The sequence below is a fragment of the Physella acuta genome, unplaced genomic scaffold (genome assembly GCF_028476545.2).
Source record: "Physella acuta isolate Inbredline_101_S28 unplaced genomic scaffold, ASM2847654v3 ptg000995l, whole genome shotgun sequence".
NCBI classification, from domain to species: Eukaryota; Metazoa; Mollusca; class Gastropoda; family Physidae; genus Physella; species Physella acuta.
Genome location: NW_026732512.1, coordinates 105,691 through 131,765, shown reverse-complemented (window position 1 = coordinate 131,765; position 26,075 = coordinate 105,691). Strand labels below are relative to the sequence as shown.

Here is a 26,075-nt window from a genome sequence, read left to right as displayed (position 1 = left end):
ATGTTATCTATAACAAACATTTCAGCAGATTATTTTATTTAGAATATGCTACAGTTTACTTTGGCTGAAAACTGACCTCTGAAGTAATATTTTTGTAATATTGCCACTTGCTGGTGCTTATCAGCTTCTTTCTCCATCTGCCATTAGGTAAGGCAAGGGAGACAATTTAAATAATTAAAAAATTATTAAGGTTTTGTGGTTAAATAAAGACTGAAAAGGCAAAGAACAAAATAAGTCACATTTAACAGTTTTATTTGCAGTAAAATTTCAAGTACAGTATTAGAACCAATAATATATATCCAGACAGGAATAACACACAAAACAGTTATATTTGCTGCCCCCAATGTGTTTCAATAAAAGTATTCTCATTCCACACAAGCATGTAGATGTGAAATGGAAACAAAATTTACATGAAAATGTACACATGCAAGTGTATTCAAATCATTTTGTTTTGGCAAAGGGAAAGCAGTATGCTACACATAAAAAGCTAAGTTACTGCCCTTGGAGACATTTTAAAAATGGAGGGCTGAGTTTATAAGGCTCATCTGTAAAATGCTTATGTGGATATAATTTAAGTTTCTCTGTGATGTAATAGATCAACACAGCATAATTAACACTAGTTTTAAAAAAAAATTAACTTGTAAATAATTTAGTTACAGAAATAGCAGATAGATACGCCCCTATAAATGATTTAATTCCTGCATGGCACAAAACTAGATAATCAGATGGCAAAACCCAGTGGCCAAATACTATAATCACTTTTTTATACTGTGGTTTTCACCTGCATGTTAGGTGGGGTCAGAGCTTCGTTAAAGAGTGTTTAATTAAACCTCCACCACTATAACAAAAAGAAGAAAAAAAAAAAACACCACATTCTGCATCAAGACAAGTTGATGAGCAGTAGTCAAAATATTTTTCCTTCAACTGATGTAAAATACAATATTAAATTGTACTTAGAAATGGCAACAGGCTGCGCGCAAAATGGCCAAGAAAAGTGACATTTACAACAGCTCAGCCTAGACTGTTATTTCAAAGACAGTGACAAAAAAACTACTCGCTAAACACACACAAAAAAGTTCTATTGAAATATCTTTTAAACAAATGCTGTTCAACAGCCGAAACCAAAGAATTTTTCTAAGCACTTTCCATTTTTTGCTTAAAATGTATATATGATGATACATCTAAAAAAGAAGAGTAAAACAAAATGTCTGTCTAGACAAAAAGTGCATGTAGAAATATGGCAAAGCTTCCAACTTTGTTGGAGAGAAAAAAATGAATGACATGGATTGAGCATGGCTACAAGTGTCAGACACTGATAGATATGTATGAAGAAATGAGTGCATCATGCTAGTTATATGAACTGGAAGCAACAAGTTTAACAACAGCTCGGCTCAACTCCACTAAACACACTAAGAATCTAACTAGGATTCATTGTCCTGGATAGCACAGCTGCCAGCCTTAAAAGACCTCAAGCGATGAGAAAGGTCGGCACCTTTCCACCTGGATTTTGATGTGAGCCTTAGACGCCAGATTTTACCTGCGCCAGCTGCTTGGCTCGACATCGAGAGATCCAAACCTTGAAGGTGTAGTCGTCACTGACAGTCACCAGCTGCTCCGAGTCTTGAGGGTTGACGGCCACGCAGTTGACCACATTGCGATGGGGAAACCTGTACAGCGGCATACCATAGTGCCGGTCCCACAGGTACCCTTGACGGTCCTCTGCACCACTAGATAGCGGAGAAAAATGTAAATTAGTTCAGCTTGTAAAATAAAATAAATCTAAAAATATCCAAAGCCAGCAAATGAAAAATTTGGTTAGTTTTACAACAATCATTCTACTTTTCTTTAGCTTTAACCAAGTTAAAAGTAGCTAGAGAAATTTATTAAAATTAAAAGGCATTATCCTTTGTGCTCTGTTAACAAAATATGACATTTATCCTTTCTACTTTAGTTCATCACTCAGTTAATCATAACCTCTTTATCCTGAAGCTTAATGTGATTTTTATCACTTAAGATAAAGTTATTGAATTATGAACTGTCACTAGTGTTTACTGTTAATATGTTTTTTTTAAATTGCATAAATTAAATTATCATGTTGCTTTTGAAAATTCTGGTATAAAACTATAACTGTCATAACAAAAAAACCCAAACAAACACTGCTGGTAGCTGTACCTAGCAACGTAATGTATCATAACAAAAAAAATCAAACACTGTTGGTAGCTGTACCTAGCAACGTAATGCTCTGAGACATCCAGGTTCAAGAAGAAACATTCATCACTGTGGGTGTAGGCCTTGTGGGACCTCAGTACTGGCCCCACAAATTTAAAAGTTGTCAGGTCTATTGTAGAGATCTCAACTTCCTGAGCTAAGGGAGGCGATTCTTGAGGATCTGAGATTATGTAGTTTTGAGGCCAAGGGCGACAATTCACATACAAGAATCTGATATCAAAAGGAAAAAGAGTTTGGAATTAACGTAGGATCAAATTTAAAGATCAAATTATAATGCACCACCTGTAAGTAGAAATTTGTTTTATTTTGTTAGCTTCGTTTTATGTAAAAAGAAAAGCACCTAAAAAAATATAGACCTACAACTGGTGAAACACATTTACAATGAGATCTATTGGAATATTTTGATAACTTACTTGTGATCAGGCGACAGGCTAAGACCAACTATGTGGCCATGCATCTCTATGGTAACGTCAGGCTTATCCCTTCTGTTCCCTGCCATGTTGTGGAGGTTCTCCATCACATCAGGTAACAGCATAGATGAGCGCCTTGCTGTTACTTCCCCCTGGAGAGTTCACAGATAAAGTTTGCATTAAACAATCAGTTATGATGTCTTGTTGACTAATGGCAAAAAATATCAGCTAATGCATTTAATTTTATATATTGGCTTGAATCCTGTTGAATATGAACATATTAAGCCATATTCTCCATGTAAAAACATGGTGCAAAGCTGTGTTTCTATGTGTAAATTAGAAATTTCAGAGGAAATATTACAACAAATACAAAATTGTATGCATTAAAAGTTATCCCCAAATCTGAATTACTTAAATAAAACATGAAAATGAGATCTCTAAATAGGAAACATAAATAAAGAAGTTTCCTATCCTTTTAGTTTTCTGAAATAAAGATTTATAGCATGAAGTCGTAAAATACTTTCTTGCTACTGTTCAGAAAAAAATGTATCTATAAATAATGTGTAAGACTAGTGTGGTGTATAATTTAGTGAAACTGAATTTTTAAACTAAAAAAATCTGTCAAGACAATACCTTGCTGAAGTCTGTCCACCGCATTCTCTTGATTCCAATTTTATGCGGGATGTATGTCTCTGATCCCCAAGTGTATATCAACAACTTCTCCCTGGGTGTGCTCTGGCCCAGGTCTCGCGAGAGGCTGGAGCTATGGCTCATGTGGGACAGGGAGTGGAAGGAGCTGGCGGGGCTGACCAGTCCCTCAGTTTGTGTGGCGATGCTGTGGCTGATGTGGTTGCAGCAGCCCTGCTTGGCGTGGAGGTCCAAGTTTATGGGAGCCTGGTAGGGCAGGGTGCTGATGTTGTTGCTGTTGTTGTCCACGCCGGGTGGTCTGGTGTTGTCGTTGCAAGGCACATCGCTCGGTGAATGGTTTTTTGAGCCGGGAATGCTGCAGTGAGGGGGGGTTTCTTTCTGGTGTGGTGGGACAGATGAGCAGGGGTGGCATGGTCTTTCAGTGTGTCCCTGGTGGCTGGACGAAGCTGTTGCATGCAGCTCAGTGTCCCTCATCAGCTCTTCCATGGCACTGTCCGTGTCCCAAATATCCAAATCGCAGCTGGCGGCCCGGGCCAACATTGAACCAATGTTCTGGCCGACACTCTTAGCTGGAGTGTTGACAGATGTGTCGCTGCCACCTTGAGAAGGAACGGTCTCTACCTGAGAGCAGTTTCTGGAACAATTTGAATCAGAATCTGAACAATACATAATACTGTTTTTGTTCCACAGCGTACATGGCAGTGTGGAGTCTGGCACATGGCCAGGTGACCTGCTAGAGTTATCCAGCATAACAGGCGACCTGCTAGAGTTATCCAGCAATCCAGGTGACCTACTAGAGTTATCCAGCATGCCAGGCGACCTACTAGAGTTATCCAGCATGCCAGGCGACCTACTAGAGTTATCCAGCATGCCAGGTGACCTGCTAGAGTTATCCAGCATGCCAGATAGTAGATCCATGTTATTTGTAGTGAATGGACAATCTTTTGACACCTGTGTTTTGCAAACAACTGGACAACACCCGGTCACAGCATGACAGGGACCAAAACTCTGGGCAGCTGGACACTGGTCTGAAACTTCAGACTGGAATGACCCGCCCGATGCGCCGGCATCGCTGTCCAGCAAGCAGCAGACCGCGTCGTCCGCAGGTGTCAGTGAGTCTCTAGCGCTCTCGAACCTGTCACACGAATCCTGCTCACACAAGTCATCTTCAGCAATCTCATCTTCGTCGTCTGTTTTGTCCTCATTCTCAATGTCAAACTCATCCTCGGCAATGACTTTCCTCAACAGATGATCTAGAATGGAAGTCTTATCAGCCTCTGGTTGACCCTTGTTTTGGTTATGGAAAAAGTTTTTCCTGTTGTCTGGTTCGGAGTCACTGGACACTCGGTCCTCTGGGCCTAGGCTGTTGCTTCGTGTGTTGGCGTCACTAAACTCATCAACAGATTTATCTGTCATTTCCTCATCCTGCTCAATCTGTACAGAAAAAAAAAACATTGATAACACAACACAAATAAAATACAGGACTGTATCGCCCAACATCAACAGAAAGCAAGATGGAGTCAGTGATATCAAACAAGCCCACCCACCTCTGCCACATGGAGCAGACGTATAGAGCTGGAGTTGACGTTCTCAAACCTGTAGAGGACCATGCTGACAGATTCTATCTCAGACTCCACCTCCTGGGATGCCTGGAGCATAAAAATAAATGAAAACATGAACAGTTGTTATGTTTCTTTTTATTACATCAGGGTTAGATTTATTTTTTAAATTTTAATTCCTGACTAGAGCTATAACAAAAAAATATCAGAAATGAACTTCATAGCTTAAAATAAGCTTTTATGGAAATAACAAATAATGCTAAAATAGTATGCCATATATTATCTAATTTTGCATCAATAACAGACAACTAATAAACAACAGGCATCAAAGAAAGGTTGATATTATTATAGTGGCATTAAAGAAAAAAGATGAATAAAACTACCTACAAAAACAAAAAAGATGTTGGTTGTAAATCTATTTATAGGTTTAAAAGTGAAGGTGCAGACTAAAAGTTAAAAAGTTGCAAGCTAAGAAGGTTTATACAAATAATGTTTTCAGAAAAAAGTAATCCAATTTTTTAAAAAAATCAACATAATTATAAGTTTAAAAAAATTCTCTTTCTTCGTGAGATTGTTTTATACATTTTTTTTGGTTTGCTTATAAGTATCAGCAAGTATTAAATAGGCAGTCAAGGAAGTAAAAAAATAATTGAGAAACTAAAAGGAATAAAATGTGCATGCTCACAAGTTTTCTGACCTTGCTTAACCAAACAGCAGACACAGAGTTAAAGTCTCCTGTCCAGTACAGTGTTCCTGACAAGAGGTGGTCATTGTCGTACCAGGCACCAAACACATCGTATGGCTTGTTGGTCACACGACACTGCATCTTAAATCCATCTGAAAAATAGTTTTAGAGTCAAAATATGGTATTCTATATTGCAACATATGGGACGGCGTGGCCTAGTGGTAGATCGCTAGACTGCTAACCCAAAAGTCATGAATTTGAATCAGGGTACAATGTCAGTAGAGCTTCCCTGAGTCCACCCAGCTCTGATAGGGAAAGTAAAGGTGGCTGGGCATAGGGCTGACAGAATTATCCCATCATATGCTGTGGTCAAGAAACAAATGAACTCTACTTCATCTGCCCAATAGATCACTAGGTCTAAAGAGGAATCTGTACTTTTTTAAAATATTGCAATATATATTTAAAAAACAAATAGAAAATCAACCATAGGATCATTTTCACAGATGAATTATTGTACATATTTTGAATTCATACTGTTAAGTATTAAGCATTAATATTAGTTTTAAAAAAAGGTTTTAAAACAGTTATTTTACATAGATTTGTAATAATTAAAAAATAATTAAGCAACTACTATTCATTTACAGTAAAATTGTACACTCTTTGGTCTTGTTTCATTTGTAAAAAAAAACATGAAACAGAACAAATCAATTAATAAGACAGCCTGATTATATTTAACATTTTGCAAGAACCACATAAATGGAACAAACCTTGTAAATTAAAAACTGCAATCTCTCCTGAGGTGGACAGTCTACCAAAGTAAACACCTGAGACCAAGAGACATGTGTCTGTCTCATTGAACTGAGAAAACTGAGTAAATTTCCAACTGAATGTGCTCTTCATGTCCATTTTAAACAAGAGCTCCACAGGATGGGTACACTGCCAGACCTGAAACAAACCAGCATGGAGTTCACTAATGGTGTATGTCACTGGGGAAATGTAAACAGACCTAATGGTGTCACCACAGAAATGTTAACAGAGCTAATGGTGTCACCATAAAAATGTAAACAGAGCTAATGGTGTCACCACAGAAATGTAAACAGAACTAATGGTGTCACTACAGAAATGTAAACAGAACCAATGGTGTCACAACAGTAATGTAAACAGAACTAATGGTGTCACCACAGAAATGTAAACAGAACTAATGGTGTCACCACAGAATTGTTAACAGAACTAATAGTGTCACCACAGAAATGTAAACAGAACTAATGGTGTCACCACAGAAATGTAAACAGAACTAATGGTGTCACCACAGAAATGTAAACAGAGCTAATGGTGTCACCACAAAAATAAAAACAGAACTAATGGTGTCACCATATGAGTATAAAGAGACCTAACAGTGTAACAACAAAGTAACTTGTAGTAAACCATTCACCAACTTAAAATATCCCTCACACTGATGTGATATTTTTTTTACAACATCACTTATTTTTTTTGTAGTAAGAATCAGTGTGAGTTTCCTGTTGATGTAGAACATGGGTCTCCAAACTTTTCAGCCAGAGGGCCGTATTAACTATCAAATATAAATTCGGGGGCCAGAGTTTCTTCCAGGCATCTCATTGGGGTGGCATTTTTCCTCAGCCACCTACAACAAACATTTTTTTCCGTGGATTAAAAGATCTCCGAGGGCCGGATGAGAGGACCTCGCGGGCCGCATCCGGCCCGCGGGCCGTAGTTTGGAGACCCCTGATGTAGAATGAAGAAAAAAATTATAAATTGAAAGAAACAGTACAATCCTCACTTTGAAATACCCATCCTTGGAGCAAGTGGCAAACTTGGTGCCATCATGAGAAAAACTGACATGTAGGACTTCATCCTTGTGCTCTTTCCTCTCTTCACTCAGCACAGCAGGGGTATGGTAATATAAGCGTTTGAACTCTGACCTCCAGGATTTGGCCCTAGTTTTTTAAAAAAAAAGGAAATTTAACATAAATTTAAAAAATAAGATGGTTGTATGGAGTCATTTGAAAAACGAACGGAAATAAATGTAGCATCCAATAATTGAAAATAGCATTTATTGTTCTAAATTAGTTTAACTGAATTCTAAACATTTTACATCATACATAAACTCAACAAAATTTTATGTTATGGTATTTATAAAACATGTATATTTCTATAACACAAATGAGTATTTTACTCAATTTAAAAATACATTAATGCTAAAAGTAACATTTTAACGTAACCAGCTGTTTTATTTCAATACAATAACATCAAAGCTTCTTTATTTAAAAACAAAAATTAAAACTTTGAAAACACAGTTTCAAAACAAAATGTGTCTACTTACTTGACTGGCATAACAGTTTTTGATGGGAGCTTGTAGTGTCCAAGGAACACGCTACGCCACAAAAGTTCATCATATGATATCTGATGCCACCTGCGGCATACCTGTGAGATGGTTCCAATTGAAGAGAACGGGAGATAGCTGAAGATGTGGAGAAAAAGGGAGTCTGGCATCTCCAGAATGTGAAGATTTGATAAGGCCGGCACAGTCCTTGCATCATCCTCACTGATCAGCTCTCGCACCACTTCCTGATTTTCTTGAACAAGACTTTTACAGCTGGTTTCCATGATTTCGCTGAGGACAACATTAAAAATTTGGATTGTTTAGCTTAGAAAACAAATCTGACAAGACAACAAAGAATACAAATTCACACATAAAAATTCTTAATACATGTAACTGTTTTACTTAAAACTTTAAATGTATTTTATCTTAAAAAATAATGACCTACCACTGGTTTGTGCAATATCAGACACAGAAGAGTTTCAACAGGAAGAGCCAGGTTGCCAGGGAATAATGTGAACACTTTCCATGTTATTTAAGACACTAGGTAGTAAAAAAGTATAAGAAACAACATCTCCAGTGTGGAGATCTGCCTAATGTCTTCATAATGCCATCTCCTTTACAACTTAACTCGTAAAAGAGGCAAGGTTTCTAGTTTAATTAAATAGTGCAATACAACCACAATTATTTGCTTGTTAGTCACTTGAAAGTAGCTGAACATCAAGTAAATGCAAAATTAACTAATCACTAGTCAGTAATGTTTTGTTCTTAAAACATGAGGTTGATAAAAACCCACAATATTTGACCGATTTTTTGAAGAGATTTAATATGGCCTATATGCTTTACTCTTTACTCAGCAGAATGACATAGTCATGCATTTTAAGAGAATTGCTAATGATAAATCAACTGTTCACCTAACTAATCCAAGTAACTGGCAAACTAAAAAGTGATACTAGAGTCCAGGCCAAGTAAGATGGATTAGCGCCGCATAATATGACAATAAATTTATTAGTTTGGTGTAAAAACTTACTAAATTTAGATATAAACTTAAATAATTTGTATAAAATCAACATCTTATGACACATAAGGGAAACTTAACTAATTAAATAAGTGTTAGGCAAATAGACTATAGAGCTACTTTTTAGATCTGATAAGAGTGTATGGCCTATTACTTTAGTATATTAGATACACTTATTTAGATTTGTTCATAATAGTTGATACTTAGGCCTATATTAAAATATTTATGACTTTTTAGTTTAGTCAAAGTCTATTAAAGCCATCTATCTAAGATCAAGTAATTCTCTAATCATGACTTTATTACTTAGTAGATTAGGGCTGGGGCCTAGAGTGGTAGAGTAGAGAATAATGTTGATTAGAGTAATATATTCTACTTATATTTGCACAAGGCTAATCCATGGCATTTATAGAGGTATAATAACAACAATAGATATGATATAGGCCTATAAGTTTAACCTGATATTCATTTCTTTTTTTATTTTATGTTACTTTTATTTGGTGGACTAATATTTTATTATAATTAGGCCTACTTTTAGTAGGCACAATTATTGTTAACTGTTTTTTTTTAAAAAATTGATCTAGTCTACATTCTTGTCGAATTAATCTAGATCTAGATCTAATTTGTATATTTAAGATGTTTAAGTAGATCTAGTTTAGTAGTTTGTTAGTTTAAAAAGTTACGACTACTAGTAGACTAGATTTCACTACAACTAAATATTAGCTTAATTAATAATTATATAGGCCTAATAATTAAAAGTCAATTTAAGTGTTAACTAAGGTAAGTTAAAGCAGAGAAATGGTCGGTTCCATGACAAATGATCTCAGGACAAATGATCTCAGACAAAATATCTCACGGACGAATTTGTCACATATATCATTTGTCCTGTCACCAAATGGTCTGTACAGATATTTCCAGATTATTCTAGAATAATAGGCCTTTAACAGTTGTAGCCTAAATAAATTACAGATAATTTAAAAAATACAGCCAGAGTCAGACATAATGACTTAGGCCATGTTTATAGAAAAAAAATTGTTTTAACCAAGAACTTCAATAATTAATTATAATTGTAAGTTGAGTAACTTAATCAGTCTAGATCATAGATAAATATATAAAAGGCCTTAGACCTACTAAAATAACTAAATCCAACTAAAATAACTAAGAGTAAAAATATGGTGATTGAAAAGTGGGGGGGGGGGATATCTAATATCTTCAATCTACATTGAAACTGAACTGAAAGATTAAAAAATGCTGTTTCTGGATCTAGATTCTAGATCTGTAGCCCTAATAAAATAAATTAGCTCTAGACTTTAGACCCAATACAATAGAATATTATTTAGTCTAGGTAAAATCACGATATAGCGTCGGTTATTATTCCGGAACTGTACAGCAGTAAAAAACAATAAAACCATGGCATAGTCTGTCGAGCCGTTCCGGAAACCACCGGAAATACTGTAAACCATCATTTATTTGCCGCCATATTATTTTTAATACATTATGTTTAAAAATGTGCAAGGATTGATTTTAGTTGCATTTTAAATACTGTTTTGCTAATTATTTTGTATTTCTAATTATTTTAAGTGTATGTGCTAATTATTGCTGCTACTAAACATTATTCTAGTTCTTCTTACTACATTTAACTTTAGTAAATCTAATCGTTTTATTTTACTAACAGAACTAGAGCTGGTTGTCGCAAATCTTCTGCAGGTTTTTTCTGTGTTTCTTAAAAAAAAAATAATTACTACACTTGACTTTATTAATAATATTTAGATTTACTATTTGTTGCTAATTTTTTGTCAGTTAAACATTAAATTAAGTTTAAACATTAATTTAATGCACTTGACTTTATTTTTTTCCAACGGTCAAATAAACTATGGTTTACAGTAACGAATGTTACCGAAACTCAACGAACATTACCCAATAATTTCCGACGCTATATCGTGATTTTACCTAGATCTAGGGGTTTACATATTTAAAATGCTCTAATAAATTCTAATCTTGAAGTTTGATTTATATTGAGTGATTGTTTACAAAATAAATAGGATATTAAATATCCTGCATTATTGTTGATTTGTTGGTAGACTAACTCCGCCACACTCCGATCTCGGGTCCAAGAGGTGAAAAAAACTAAGACTAAGACGACTAAAAAAGTTAAAAGTAAGTTTAACTTAAGTTTCTATCTAGATTCTAGATCCAGATCTCTAGATCTAGATTCTAGAACTGAGTAGTGAGTAGGCTGAGTATGGTATACCACACACGGTTATGCATCACCCATCATGGCATGGCGGGGAGGGGGGGGGGGGAGATATGTCATGTGTAGTGTAGAGTGTAGTGTATTGCTATGACTATGTTACTACTTATACTTACTAGTATGTACTATATGTACTAGATCTATGTACTAGTATGTAGGGCCTACTAACTATGTATTATGTATATTATTATGTATTACTATTGTGTATGTAGATCTAATATTTATATTAATTAAATTATTATAGGCCCTATTAATTACAAAGTGACTACTCGGAAGAAGATTTTTCTCCCCAACGTCTCCACTTGGTCAGCAAAAGATAGCTCTGCGCATGCGCAGTGACCTATGGCTAGGGTTAGAGCTAGAATGAGGGTTAGGGGTAGGATTAGTAGCTAGGCCAATGCCGCTGCCGAGAAAATCGGACAAATCGGCTTTTCCCTACCCCCTGCATGTTTAACTCTGTTTTTTGCATGCTTTTATTGTGTTTATGTTAACATATTATACATCATTCTGTTCGTAATTGAACAACCTTTTTAACTGTATAAGTTTGATTTCTTTATTATTTCAGACGTTGAAGAAATCGCCGATTTAATCGCATTTTTTACCCCCCGCGGCGACGTGCCGATTAGGGGGGAGGCTTTTTCACCTTTTTAAAAGAGGGGTGTTACTTAGAGTCTATAGACTCTTTGAGTTTTCGTACTACAACAGTGAAACTTGGTAGAAGAATAGATTAAATGTTCACGTATAACGCTCAAGGTTCTTGGGGAAAATATGTTAAATACTTTTGGAGATATCGAACGGCAAAGTTGAACTAAGTTATTTGGGCTATTAATGAACCGATTTTTAATTTGAACCTTGAGCTGTATTCCTGAAATCTCGACGTTTATTAATATGTATGATATGTCATATTAGGCCCTATAATAAGGACGTCTATAGACTTTGAAGTGGACCGAAAATCAAAACATGACGCGCCGACCGCTGTCCGACTGAACCGCTCGGCTGTGCTTCGAATTGCTGTGTTTTAAATATGACGCGCTACAATTTTTTTTATAGACGTATCGAGTTTACGTACTACAACAATCAAATTTGGCAGACGAACAGATTAAATGTAGACGTACAACGCTCAAGGTTCGTGGTCAAAATAAGTTAAATACTTCGGGAGATATCGGACCGCAAAGTTGAACTAAGTTTCCCGGTCTATTATTTGACCTATTTTACATTTGAACCTTGAGCTGTATTCCTGAAATCCCGCCGATTATTTTAATGTATGACATGTATTATAACACCTCATAATAAAGCCGTCCATACATTTTAAGACGGAACGAAAATAAAAATTAACGCGTCGGCCGCCGTCCGACTGAATCGTGATCTACACATCGTGTAGCACAGCCGAGTGTGTGGTCACGTGACGCTAGGCGGTCGATCCGATTGGATGAGACTATAAACAATTTCTAAAGATAGATACGTGTGTTCCCGTATTTGACTCGTCGGGTATTGCTATTTTATATTTAAGTAGACAGGCATGTTTCATAACTTTGTTTTAAACCATTGAAACGGCAAAAAAAAAAAGTCGTAATAGTATTTACTAATCGTCAAAATTAATCTTCTTTAGAAATTAATCCGGATAGCTGCGACCCGACCAAACAATGCTGACGTGATTCGCGTGCCGTAACGTTTCATTATTGTGTACATTTCTTTTCCTAAAAAATGGCTCTAAAAAATAAATTAAATTTTACCCCGGGCTCTTTTTTCGGTTGACTAAAAAATTTTAAAACCCTTAACAACGTGGAGGTTACTAGCTTGCCAAATCGACCAAAATGGGATGGGGTGGGTATGGGGAGTCACTGACCATCCTACACGGTATGTAACTATTGTAACACCGTATGTAACACCCATAGCCTCACCCCGCCCCCACTACTCCGTGACGCGACAAGCCGAGGGTCGGCGCCTTTGATGTTGTATAACACCCGTACGGTACCCGAGCGGCTCGCGGTGGTTTCATACCCCACCTCCCTCCCCCTTCACTTTGTGGAGTTGATGTTACTAACCCTCGGGCATAGATCAGGAAATCTTCCCAGACTTTTGTCTGGGAATATTCGTCTGACACGTTCATCGGGTTGGCCGACTAGCCTATCTAGCCTCGTGTTTACGTAATACGGCAATAAAATTCGTTGGTCAGAAAACCTGGTTACCCACGTCTGATTGAACTAAATCTAGATTCTAGGCAAATGCTGATGGTGATAAACGCCTCCGTGTTTAGCTAGACACGGGAAACTTTTAAAAATACCTAGCATCTACTACACACAGTCAAGCACTCAAACACGTGCTTTTTTTCCTAATGTAATAGGCCTATGGTAGGCCTACAAAATACACAAGCTTACAACTAGCATAAACATTGAGCATATATAAATCTATGTTATAGACCTATAACTTACACTACCTTGTACAAGCTAAAAAAAAAAACAATTTTCCTCCAATGTTTATGTTATTAAAATTGTAAAAATGAGCAATTTTTTTGTGTTTAAAAATATTACAAAATTGTCATAAAGCACACTGATTCTGATAAGACACATTTGTAACTAGGCTAATTCTATAGAAGAAAGTTGTATCAATGGTATGACATTTAAAGTAACAAGAAATATAAATATAATAAGATATGCCTATATTTTTGGAAGAGTAGGCCTGTACGATTGCACATAGATTACATAACATATTTTAAGAAGTTACATCATCACAAATATACTATTGTTATAGCATCCTTCTCTTTGTATTAAAACTGTATTAGTTATCTTTTCTTTAAGTAGGCTATTCACTTAAGTTAACTGACAATGAGCAAAAGAGATTTTAAAATAAATACATGGTAAATTATGAGCAAAAGGTGCGAATTACATAACCTGACCTTTATAGTTTTGTAATAATGTTCGACCATTTTAAATATCACCATTAGCTTCAGCATATTCAAATGTCATATTATGGTTTAAAACAGTGTTTAATTTAAAGAATGACTTCTTATCACACGTATTATGATCCTATTATCAGATGTTGTAAAAAAAATTGAAGGGGGGTATTACATAATCCATGAAATAAGTCTGTTATGTAATCAAAAGACACTTTTTAAAATAGCATCATTGGATTCGGCATACAAAAATCTACAAAATATCATAAAATGACATCAATTGGTGAAGTCTGCTTACTTTTATACCACTTTTAGTGAAAAACTCTTAAAAATTTGGTCCATACCCTCCCAGTATTTTTCCTCTTTCAGGGTCTACCCCGGTTGTCTGAAAAAACTGCTGTTTTTTAATGACAAAAAAATTCATAACTTTTTTGTTTATGGTCAGATTTTGAAAATTCAAACTGATCTGTAATCAGATTGACAGCCCCTATCTAAATATGTAACTATTATATTGTTTTACTGAAATTAAATTTTTGCATTGGCCTAGCTAGGATTAGGGATAGGATTAGGGATAGAATTAGGGATAGGGTTAGGGATAGGATTAGGGATAGGGTTAGGATTAGGGTTGTTAGGGTTCTGGGGCTGTAAACACACGCTTGCGCAGTACCTTCAAAAACATCGCCGCGAAGGCAAGTCGTAAGTTCTCTCCATTGCGCATGCGTATCGCATGCGTATCTTATTGGGGCTAGCATCGGCCTATTAATTATTTATTAAGCATTTGTATAGGGCTTAGGCCCTATGTATTTAATATTTATAGTATGTATAGTTATTACTTACTATTTTAGATGTATTAGTCACTATTAGTTGTCCAAGTGTACAGATCTACTTTAGTAGTTAGTATCAATGACCGGGGAAGAGGTGACACAGAAATCTAATAATTTATCAGGAAAACGATGCTTTTTCCACATGAATTGATTGGTGGATTAATTAAATGTGTGCACAAATTGACGCCATTTTAGGCAAAATGATGAAAATGGGAGGCAGTGACACCAATTGCAACAATACATATAGTATATAGGCCTATGTAGACCTTATATATATAGATAATATATATTTATATATGTATGTGATGCCCTAGTAAAAGAAGTTAATAGAAACAGGCTATAGCTAGTTGGTCAGAGAGACCAATGAAAGTACAGGAGCTGACCGGTTACGTGGGACGTTCAGCTGACCACTTAAGCGTGGGTCAGTAGTTAGATCAGCGGCAGAGAAGGTTTTAGGTATCGGTTAGAGACGGTCAAGATATGTAGAGCTAGGGAACAGTTAGATAGTGTTAGGATTGATCAGTGTGTAGTTAGAAGTAGTAGATAGTATAGAATAGGCTAGTTAGGTAGGAAGTTGATCCTGTACATTTTTAATAAAGAACATTATATTTTGACTTGAACTTGTGTGTTGGATTTTCATCATCTTCATCACCCCCACTCTCACATTTGGTGGTGTTGCTGTTTATCCCCACCCTCACAACAGGCGGTAGACCTATCCATTCATCCCCACTCACAATGTATATATATATATATTTTTTTTGTTCTTATTCGGGGGGGGGGGGGGTGACACTGACCAAGCAACGCCTCTGATTCCAACTGATGGTTTTGTTGCATTTATTTGAATATCAGTCCATAATAAAAACAATCTCATTTGATGATTAGAGTAAGTCATCCAAACATTTTTTCTAGTATTCCTAGTCCTGACTTGTAAACCTACAAAAGATAATGGTTATGTACCTGTTTTTTTTTTCTTTTGGCAGATGAAGTTTGTTATAGAAAAGAGTCTGGTAACAGGAGGCAGAATTGGTTTGATAACTTATGCAGGCAGAAATACAAATTTAACTCTCGAGACTCCGTTATGTACACTGTTTACAAAAGGTGGTAAGTATACTTCAACACAAACAACATTATGAACAGGATAAACTATTTTTGTTTATAAAAAGAAAACTTGGACCAGTGAATGTTGATTGAATTTTTCTAGAAGCAGTTCAGTAGTCGAGTTCATAATCTCAAGCTACTGAATCACTATAGCAGTATTTATACATTCATTTTGTACTTTAGTTACTGTCATTTTTACACGCACATTTAATAAGTTGGTTGAAATATTGATGTCTGTAAAAAAAAAATATCATTAAAAATTGTGCAGTTTAATAAATTGTAAAATTGAATCAAACTTAATTATTTCCTCCTGATTGGTACATAGTGTAGAAATTGGATTAATCTTGGCACTGTTATCACAGCTTTGTTGTCTAACATACTGCTGAAAGTTGAATTCCACTTGAAAAATGACATTCAAGTTTCTTTAGTTTTAATTAGCTGGTTGAAAAAGTTACTGCCTAAGCTCATCCATTTTTAGCACTGAGAATTTTCTGTGGTAAAAGTTTTTTTTTTCTCCCAGTTATTTTGTACAAGCAATGAATAGTTCCTATGAAATAATTAATATTGTAGCTAATTGCTAGAAATTTTAATTAACCAGGAAGTGCTCCACACTTGGGTCTTGATATGCTGAAAAGAGTCTCTGGTGTTCCTGATATAGCTGTGATGAATCTAGGATCTTTGTGAGTTACAAGTACCTTTTAACTTGTCTTTTTATGTGATGTGTGTTAATAGATTTCTTGAACATTATATCTGTGCTTACATTAAAAAGTATAAAGTTTCTAGAATTGTTTAAAAATCTTTTTTCTTCCATTTATAAATTTCACAGAGCTGACCATCATGAAAGTGTAGCTGAGTATGGAAAAGGTTTAGGAGAATTCACTGCCATGAAGGTACTCATAAGTTACAGTCTATTATTTGAAACACAAATCTCCAAAGAGCCTGTTGTCATTATCCAGCTAAAGATGTATTGCCACAGGATGTTTGATTGTTTCAAAGTTTAACCTCCCCTATTGTACTGTAAAGTAATTACTTTAAGCATTAACACCATAGAATATTTTTTTCACAATCTAAACACTATAGGGTTACACATTTATTTCACAGACTCAATGTTGAGTCGTTTCAGCTTATTTGCGTGTCTTTTATCAAAATAATAAGTAAAAAATGTCCTGCAGAATCACCTGATCTTTACCACCCAACATGATGCAAGTGCCGCCATGTTTTCAGGAAAAAATGACAACACAGGTGTTGCTATCTGGGGTAAAGGGGGTAAAACCAAGGTAACTTGTTGAAAAAAACTTGTTTTATTTTATTTTTTTCTCTTTTTTTTTTTGCAAGTGAAAATATACTTTTTAGTTTTCTCGTTTAATATACTAGTTTACCATAATTGTTACTTTTGAGACTGATGGTAGGAGGTATCAAAATTACGTATTTGCTAGTGTGATTGTTCTGTCCCTATCTTCTGGTCCCTATTGTTTTTAAATGCTTGTTTCAGCTGGATACCAAGTTGTTTATGAAAATTCAAGAAGCTTTTCTTCCTGACTGGTTTCAAGCTATGAGTGATGGGGACACAGACCAGGATTCCACCAATAAAAGGCTGAACAAGGCTGTTAGTCGCACTTTGGATTTCTTAGACGACATTGTTGAAAAACAGAAGAATAGCGAGGTATTTAAATGAACTGTTAGATTAATTTTAAATTAACTGACTTGAAATTATTTTTCAGAGTGGATTTAAAAAGAAAACAGTAGTGTACACAATAGAGAATAAAATGTCTTTTCAAATTCTTTCAATTAAGTTTTAATACCCCAAAAGAAAAAAAAAATTTAATGACTAAAGAACTTAATAAATTAGTTTTTATTTTTTGAAGTTTCTCAAAAAGTCCAGTCTAATTGGTGTCATAGAGGGAGGTTTCAGTGAGAGAGAAAGGAAAAGGTCTGCTAAAGAGACAGCAGCAAGGCCTGTGGATGGTTAGTGGCTCATGTTCTTTTTTGTTATGCCGTCTGTTGCCAAATGAATAATAACTGGACACTACCAAGCCAGATGAGATACTTTGCTGTGCTAAGATTTATTTTAAAATATTTTATTACATCTTGAGTTCTAAATAAAAAACAAAAATCAGTGTGAAGTGCTTATTTTTAAACAATGCATTGTTTTTATAGTTTTCTATAATAACTGATTTAATTTGTTACATCAAGAAATTGATCCATCTACAGGTTTTCTGATTGAAGGGTTTGAGAAGGGAAATAACTCTGGGAAAGATATTTTTAGTAATGAGGATTTTTTAAAGATTCTTTCTTTTACATTGGTAAGTCGATGTTTTACTTGAAGTTTCACTGTTGTAAAATATATAACTAACTCTTTAAACATGTACATGAAATAAAAGAAAATTTTACCTCTGTTTCCAGAAAGAATTGCCAGAAAATAAGCCAAGAATAATGGAAAGTGTTTGGTCTCCCCTTCAAGTAATAAAAGCTTTCAAACTTGGTGTTGATGTTTTTTCCAGTGCGTATCCTTGAACTAAATCCAGCATTAATTTAGGTTTTATTTCTTTTTATAGCTTGGCATGTGTCTTTTTGTTTATTTAAATTGTTATCAGCCCTTGACTTGTACAAGGTACCCACACACCCTGACAGAGAAGGGTCTGGCACTAGCTGCTGACTACAGACTGCCAGCCTGCAGCCAATCAGCCAGACTGGAGCAGTGCTGTGATAACACACCAGAAGTACATGGATTATATATTGACCTTAAGAACTCAAGGTACGAGACTTTCTTCTTAGATAAATACAGATAGGTTGGCCTATTTGAAAATATCTGTATGCTATGTGTGATTTTGTTGTTGGTACTATTAGTTGATGTAATTTTTCAATACTCTTAAACTTTACAATAAATCTGACCATAAGGGAATCAACCATCATTCTCAATTTGACATTATTAGGAAAGTAATCTAATAGTTCTAAGATTTTTGAAACTTCCACTTTGTTGTTTCAAATAAAAAGTAATTTTTATTTCATTAATAAGCTAATACAAACTAAATAACTTTCATGAAGATTTGGTTTAAAATTTAAGTTCTACAAACTTTAGTGGTAGTACATTATGTAGTACTTTTAAGTAGGCTACCATGTAATAACTTTTATTTTAACAGTGTAATTGTTTGCTTCTATTTCAAATTTTACCTGTATCTTTTTAATAGTGTTGTTGTTTGCTTGTATTTCAGGTATTTTTCTGATTTTAGTCCTTTGCTACCTGACTGTCAGTGCTATACCTGTTCAAATTTTACGTGTTCGTACATTCATCACCTCCTCAACACCAAAGAACTCCTAGCTTATGTCCTGTTGACCATGTAAGTACCATTTGAGGTGCTGACAAGTAAAAGAATAGTTATTTTCTAAAGCATTTTGATTAGTTACGTTCAGTCATTAATATTATATTGTGTCAAAATCTTATGGGGTATCTAATTGAAGTTTGAATTTTCCCTTTTTATTTTTAGGCACAACTTTCATCAGTACTTTGATTTTTTCCGCCACCTTCGGCAAGCAGTAAAAACAGATAGGCTTGACAAGCTGGAGGAGAGTCTTACAAACCAAATGAAATTTGTTGAAAGATGATATTTTTTAGAACTCAGTTTATTATGTACTACTGTTTCATGTGATCTATATAAAGAAGGTACAAAATAAGTTTTAATTTGTGGTATTTTTTTAAACGTGTAACTTAATTTTTTTTAAACTTTATTATTTTCTGCCTCCACTATGGGAATAAAGGTTAGTTTAGAGCTGGTTGGTAGTATATCCATGAATCTATACTGCTAACTTTTTAAAAATGGGAGATATCAGTGTTTTAGTTTGAAATTACATGAATGCAGTTACTATTACACCACAAACATGAGTCTTGAAAATTCCCCCGAGACTGTAACTTCTACTGATTCACTATTGTAAGTCAGGTACCCATCAGAGCTGGATGGACTCAGAGACGTCCAAAAGTCTCAAGCCCAGGATTCAGTGATCATCTTTACCCAGAATAGTTTCTCTCTTGGTTGATCATTATAAAGTCATAATGATGGGATAGTCAGCAGCAATGCCAACTTTAAATGCTGTATTTTGTTTTAGGTTACTTATTTTTTTGACTTGGCTAGGCTATGTATTTTCTAAATGTGAAACACATACATGGGAACTGCCTAGCCAACATGATGGTCAAGTCAGACAATATCTACCTCAAGACATACCTGACCAGATATCAACTCACATTTAGTATTTCACCAGATTTGCAGCTAAAACTCGCCTTCATTGAGTCTACCAAAATGACAATTTAAGGTATTCTAAATTATAGAATAAACAAAACCCATACACATTGGCATCATATTTAGTGTATAGTATAAGGAGATTCACCACATTTGCTGATAAATTTTAAACATGTAATCTACCAACCTAGCTTAAAACTTACTAATTGATCATTTGCAATAAATAGTGTACTATAGTTGCATTATAATGGAAGAAATGGTAAGTGGGGGGATGGACTGTCCTGCTTTGGGACATGTCATTGTTTATTAAAATAAGAATACAAGCATTTCAATTTAATTATTTTAATTTTAATATAAATTTTTAGTGAAAAATATAAAATTAATAGTTTATTATACATCAACTACCGGTATTCAAATAACATAGGTATCAGTCCAATAAACAATTAGACATAATTTTGGAGCATAAAAAGCCATAACAGTTAACAGCAGTAAAAAAATCCAACAATAATATCTCTACTGTTTAGTATTCTTCAATAAAACACGAATTATTTTTAAGCATCAAAGTAAATGGCAGTGGGTATATCCAATGAACACATCTTTAAAAACAATACAAAATTAGGTAAACATTTGAAACAATTCCTGATTAGGCATATTTTTCTGAACACAGTATGGAGTTGAAATAAATGAATACAATACAAAACAGGGAAGTATTTATGAGCTATACTGAATAGTTGACAAAAATTATTTACAACCTGTTATTTTGATATAACTTATGTTTCATTTAAAGCTAAGAGAAGTACATCACATGGTCAAAAATACTTGTCATTAATTTTTAAAAGGTTGTTATAAATCTTAATATTTTTTAATTATAAAAATTAGACACTTTTTGTGATGTAAAAAAAAAATTTGATCACTTCTTATGACTTCAAAATAGGAATGCAATTTATAACAGAATAAGGGATTCAATTTTAATAAAAACTTTTGATGTAACAGATCTGAAAGTGAAAATGATCAGTCGAACAATTAGATCTTTCTCTTCTTTGCTGGGGAACCTGTTTTTAACCAGCTCATCATCAAGTTACTGCTAGGATTTGGTTTGGTTTCTCTGGAGAGGAAACATTTAAAATATGTTAAACAGAAGATTTTTATATGTCAGCTTTACTTATGGTACCTTCCTCTAAGACCTAAAACAGAGTGAAGATGGTTCCTCTTTCAGTATTAATGTGAGGTTTAAACAAAATCAGAATTTTCAACTTTTTAATTCCATTTATTTCATATAGCAAGTATATCTACAATTACAACAACTATTTTGTTTACTTGAACTATTGAGATTTAAAAAAATTATATAATGAACTTCACCATGAACAATATCAGATATTTTTTACTTAAACTATTTAACTATTTAAAAATATTTGATTAACTTGACCGTGAAGAAATATATTTTGGACTAACCCAAGCTTGACTGGTTTGAGACAGTCAGGTGTGTGGTTCCTGGAGTTGTTGACAGCCTTTGAGACTGGGTGGTGGCTCAGGCACTTCTGTGGTTTGATGAGAGCAGACGCCTGCGTGCAGACAAATACAATGATGACAGTTTCATTCTCTCATGGTATATTAATAATATATTTTACGTCAACGTGGATGTAAGTAATGTAAGTTATTGGCACCTTATTGAGAGGAACATTTGAGAAATCCAGCCAATCATTAACCTCTTCGGGTGTAGATAAAATTGCCTGTAAAGAAAAATACACTTGTTCCTTAAAAACTACTGCAATTTTTAAAAATGTTACTGCACTAAAAAAAGTATAGAAAATAACTACACAAACATAGCTTCAACAACACTATCAGTGATGTATTATTTAGAAAGTGATTTTTTTTTAGCTTTTACATCTATCATTTTTAGCAATGACAAGTTAATGTACTGATACAACAGAATTCTCACAAGAATTGAGAAAGTACAACTTAGAGGTGTCTAGATTATAAGATGTGAGAAAGTACAACTTAGAGGTGTCTAGATTATAAGATGTGAGAAAGTACAACTTAGAGGTATCTAGATTATAAGATGTGAGAAAGTACAACTTAGAGGTATCTAGATTATAAGATGTGAGAAAGTACAACTTAGAGGTATCTAGATTATAAGATGTGAGAAAGTGCAACTTAGAGGTGTCTAGATTATAAGATGTGAGAAAGTGCAACTTAGGTGTCTAGATTATAAGATGTGAGAAAGTGCAACTTAGAGGTGTCTAGATTATAAGATGGGAGAAGGTACAACTTAGAGGTGTCTAGATTATAAGATGTGAGAAAGTACAACTTAGAGGTATCTAGATTATAAGATGTGAGAAAGTGCAACTTAGAGGTGTCTAGATTATAAGATGTGAGAAAGTGCAACTTAGGTGTCTAGATTATAAGATGTGAGAAAGTGCAACTTAGAGGTGTCTAGATTATAAGATGTGAGAAAGTGCAACTTAGAGGTATCTAGATTATAAGATGTGAGAAAGTGCAACTTAGAGGTGTCTAGATTATAAGATGTGAGAAAGTACAACTTAGAGGTATCTAGATTATAAGATGTGAGAAAGTACAACTTAGAGGTGTCTAGATTATAAGATGTGAGAAAGTGAAACTTAGAGGTGTCTAGATTATAAGATGTGAGAAAGTGCAACTTAGAGGTATCTAGATTATAAGATGTGAGAAAGTGCAACTTAGAGGTGTCTAGATTATAAGATGTGAGAAAGTACAACTTAGAGGTGTCTAGATTATAAGATGTGAGAAAGTACAACTTAGAGGTGTCTAGATTATAAGATGTGAGAAAGTGCAACTTAGAGGTGTCTAGATTATAAGATGTGAGAAAGTACAACTTAGAGGTGTTTAGATTATAAGATGTGAGAAAGTACAACTTAGACTTAGAGGTGTCTAGATTATAAGATGTGAGAAAGTACAACTTAGAGGTGTTTAGATTATAAGATGTGAGAAAGTACAACTTAGAGGTGTCTAGATTATAAGATGTGAGAAAGTACAACTTAGAGGTGTCTAGATTATAAGATGTGAGAAAGTATAACTTACAGGCATGCGGTGATGACACCAGTCCATGTCAGATGAGGCGGACACAGTGATGATGCTGTAGGAATACAAGGGAGGCGAACCCTGCACACAAATTTCATACTGTTGTAGATAAACAGAATATTTTCAGGACTAAAACTAAAAATATTGCTGATGTAGGTCTACTTACATCTGAAGACTTCCAAATATCAAAGACACCTGCCATTGTCAAGAGTTTTGGACCATGCCACTCTTCAATCTTGCTACTGAGATTGGTATAGTCTGACTTTTCACTTTCTTGTTGGACATCTGTTAGTTCTGTCTTTATATCTTCATCTGCTTTTTCTTCTTTTAAATTAGTAAGAGATACAGTTTCATTTGTTTCAACTTTTGGTTGCAGTTTTGGTGGCTTTGATTCATTTTCTTCTTTTATTTCACTTTTTGAATTACTGGCACTATTGTCTGGTATAATTTTGAAGGGAAATTGCACAGTTTCTGGTTGCATGAAGTAGAAAAAGTAGGGTTGCTTCCCCTCTTTTAATGTTTTCCATTCAAAAAAGCTAAATTTAAAAAAGGGCAAACAAAACAAGATTAAAACCATCTATAATATACTAACACAGTAAACAATAAAAACATAAGTTAAAAAAGTATTTTTTTTAAACAATCAAAGATTAACTGCAGTTAGTTTAACATTACAGCCTGTTACCACATAAACCACCCTTTTAGTGATAATGACATTTTGTGAGTTGTAGAAGGAAATTATGAAGTCTATCAACTTTTGTTACATTGAGAGTTGTGAATTTTATATTCCGTTAAAGATTAAGTATTTCGAGCTACAAAGTTTTAAATGATTGTGTAAAGCACAAAATAATTAGTGATTAATTTACTAGCAACAGAGCTTACCCATCTGCCAAAATAACACATCGATAACCTTTTTGTAAAGGAACTTTGTATGTTCTCTTCTCTAGCATACCCTCAGCTCTGCAATTATTTGTTTCATATGGGATTTTATAAGGGTCTCCTTTGTGCCATGATGGTGTGAGACCCCATTTCATTGGAAGAACAACACGCTCAGACTTAGCAGAGATTTCTGAATTGTCAAAATGTTGGCTTGATAAAAGAACAGGGCTGAGAAAATAAAGTTAAATTGTTAAATATTTTTCGATAGTTTTTAGATATTAAAACATTATTGATTAATGTCACATTTAAAATGTAATAAAGGGACTAACGTACGTGTATGAGGTAGGTGCCTTGTTGTAAGAAGGATAGTATTTTTGTCCATTTGCAGCATCCATCCATTGAGGACAATTTTGTTCACCATTTGCACTTTTAAACCTGCAGGCTGCAACAATCTCATTGGGTGACAATGTGCTGGAATAAAAATGTATTCATAGATGTTAATTTGGGTAGATACTTCCATGAGTGAAATTGTGAAAAGTTCCCTTTTTTTAACATGACAATCCATGGGGCAAGTGAAGTAGAGTTCACTTGTTTGTGTGACCTTGGTATATGAGGGATAGAGTGCCCAGCCACCTTTGCTTTCCCTAACATGAGTCAAGTACCCAACAGAGCTGGGTGGACATAGTTATGCTATGGACTTTAAGCCAGATTCAAGCTTGAGACTTTAGGGTTAGTGGTTATATTCTTCTATTTGTGATGTGTGCAGTAAATTAAAAATGATAATAAGTATAGTATCATCACAATGCCCAGCCACATTAACTTTCACTAATGTCAGTTAGCAGTCTACCACTCTACCTGTAGGCCATGCTGTCCCATGGTTTAATGTTTAAAAGTTATTTTTAAAACAGTAGCATTTATTATTTTTCAGGACACTTACAGCTATTTGTAGTAAATTTTTAAAAATTATGCCTGAATATACTCAATATAGGTAACTTTATTAGTGTGCTTAGTGCCTGTCTAAACTAAGCTAGGCCTATACTTAACAATAGTTCAACTAATCTGACTACTGACTCTTTGGCAGTTTCCCATGCAATTAAAGTTTTTTTTAGACATGCTGATCCCATAGTTGAGGGGGGAGGGGGGATTTTAAACCTCAAAGGTAAAGTATAGGGCCTATATATTTTCTATTTAGACTATATATTATATTATCCAGGGGGTGCATAGGTTGGATGTGCTGATGTGATTTTGTACAATTGTCTTTTAAAAATGGATTAAGTCTAGATGATTTTACCCCCTCAGTAGAGCTGTTTTGAGCAAGTTTCTAATCTAGCAATGATGGTAGAGAATAGTGACTTAATGAATGTATTTATATATATAATATAGGCCTACAGTGTTTCATCTCTTATATTTTACTCAATTTAATAATAACTAATAACAGTACAGTTGAGTGCAGCATGTAACTGTTAGCTTCTGTATTTAGTAATTTTTAGATCTAAAGCTAGATCTAGTATCTTTTAACACAACTTTTAACTTAGATCTAGAATCTACATTTCCTATTTATAAATAGATCTAGAATATAATAATTGAATATAATGTATTGTGCCAACTTTTGAGCTCAAGTTTTAAACAAGCATACGCATACTGCAAACTCAAGACATTGATAGCTAACAGTCATACACCCCCATTTATTGGACGAGTCCATTATCTGACAGCAGTTTAACTAAATCCCTCAGATGATAATTCGATCTAAATCGATGTTTGTTAAGTAAGCTAATCATTATAGATCTAGTACAAGTTTTAGACGTAAGTGTACCAGGCTGTTCGTCCACACATGGTTATGTTGCGCCTGTTGTAATAAAGAATCTTTGCTTATTTTTTACGAGGTACGCTCTATTTCTGGAAATTTTCGGTAACTCGATTGGGCCATGGATGGATGGTTCATCTGAAGAACTCGGTGAGC

General features: G+C 34.5%; 3 protein-coding genes across 5 annotated transcripts; 1 reads left to right on the top strand and 2 right to left on the bottom strand.

Moving 5' to 3' along the window:
- Positions 1-235: 235 nt before the first annotated feature.
- On the bottom strand, positions 236-10,223 carry LOC131954401 (F-box/WD repeat-containing protein 5). 2 transcript variants are annotated; one of them, XM_059318040.1, is made up of 10 exons: positions 8,318-10,223; positions 7,873-8,163; positions 7,330-7,486; positions 6,299-6,476; positions 5,532-5,683; positions 4,835-4,936; positions 3,273-4,721; positions 2,643-2,791; positions 2,227-2,439; positions 236-1,727 (listed from the first exon to the last, which is right to left on the bottom strand). In XM_059318040.1, exons 2-10 carry the CDS (start codon positions 8,154-8,156, stop codon positions 1,520-1,522), a joined length of 2,892 nt encoding a protein of 963 aa, XP_059174023.1. In that variant the 5' UTR covers positions 8,157-8,163; positions 8,318-10,223; the 3' UTR covers positions 236-1,519. The 2 variants fall into 2 exon arrangements, with proteins under 2 accessions (XP_059174023.1, XP_059174024.1); XM_059318041.1 differs by having other exon boundaries at positions 5,544-5,683.
- A 598-nt stretch (positions 10,224-10,821) lies between these two features.
- Positions 10,822-19,636, top strand: LOC131954400 (queuine tRNA-ribosyltransferase accessory subunit 2). Of its 2 annotated transcripts, none has more exons than XM_059318039.1 (12): positions 10,822-11,041; positions 15,833-15,953; positions 16,549-16,630; positions 16,777-16,840; positions 17,123-17,227; positions 17,443-17,613; positions 17,816-17,915; positions 18,162-18,253; positions 18,354-18,454; positions 18,562-18,705; positions 19,163-19,288; positions 19,436-19,636. In XM_059318039.1, exons 2-12 carry the CDS (start codon positions 15,833-15,835, stop codon positions 19,551-19,553), a joined length of 1,224 nt encoding a protein of 407 aa, XP_059174022.1. In that variant the 5' UTR covers positions 10,822-11,041; the 3' UTR covers positions 19,554-19,636. The 2 variants fall into 2 exon arrangements, with proteins under 2 accessions (XP_059174022.1, XP_059174021.1); XM_059318038.1 differs by lacking the exon at positions 10,822-11,041 and adding an exon at positions 15,719-15,735.
- Positions 19,637-20,592: 956 nt separating this feature from the next.
- On the bottom strand, positions 20,593-26,072 carry LOC131954405 (abasic site processing protein HMCES-like). Its single transcript, XM_059318055.1, has 8 exons — positions 25,929-26,072; positions 24,449-24,586; positions 24,119-24,343; positions 23,406-23,775; positions 23,240-23,320; positions 21,847-21,912; positions 21,635-21,744; positions 20,593-21,287 (listed from the first exon to the last, which is right to left on the bottom strand). The coding sequence occupies exons 1-8, from the start codon at positions 25,946-25,948 to the stop codon at positions 21,206-21,208; spliced, it is 1,092 nt and encodes a 363-aa protein (XP_059174038.1). The 5' UTR covers positions 25,949-26,072; the 3' UTR covers positions 20,593-21,205.
- Positions 26,073-26,075: the final 3 nt, after the last annotated feature.

Bases quoted from the DNA above. Each gene is read 5' to 3' on its own strand.
- LOC131954401 (XM_059318040.1), bottom strand. From the start codon at position 8,156: ATGGAAACCAGCTGTAAAAGTCTTGTTCAAGAAAATCAGGAAGTGGTG. The intron at 5,684-6,298 runs GTTTGTTCCATT...ACTATTTTTCAG, and splicing joins TGCAGTTTTTAATTTACAAG to ATGGATTTAAGATGCAGTGT. The intron at 1,728-2,226 runs GTACAGCTACCA...TCCGCTATCTAG, and splicing joins TCAGAGCATTACGTTGCTAG to TGGTGCAGAGGACCGTCAAG.
- LOC131954400 (XM_059318038.1), top strand. The intron at 15,954-16,548 runs GTAAGTATACTT...TTAATTAACCAG, and splicing joins TACACTGTTTACAAAAGGTG to GAAGTGCTCCACACTTGGGT. The intron at 19,289-19,435 runs GTAAGTACCATT...TTTTATTTTTAG, and splicing joins GCTTATGTCCTGTTGACCAT to GCACAACTTTCATCAGTACT.
- LOC131954405 (XM_059318055.1), bottom strand. From the start codon at position 25,948: ATGTGTGGACGAACAGCCTG. The intron at 24,344-24,448 runs GTACGTTAGTCC...TTATTTTCTCAG, and splicing joins AAGGCACCTACCTCATACAC to CCCTGTTCTTTTATCAAGCC. The intron at 23,321-23,405 runs GTAAGTAGACCT...ATTTGTGTGCAG, and splicing joins ATATTTGGAAGTCTTCAGAT to GGTTCGCCTCCCTTGTATTC.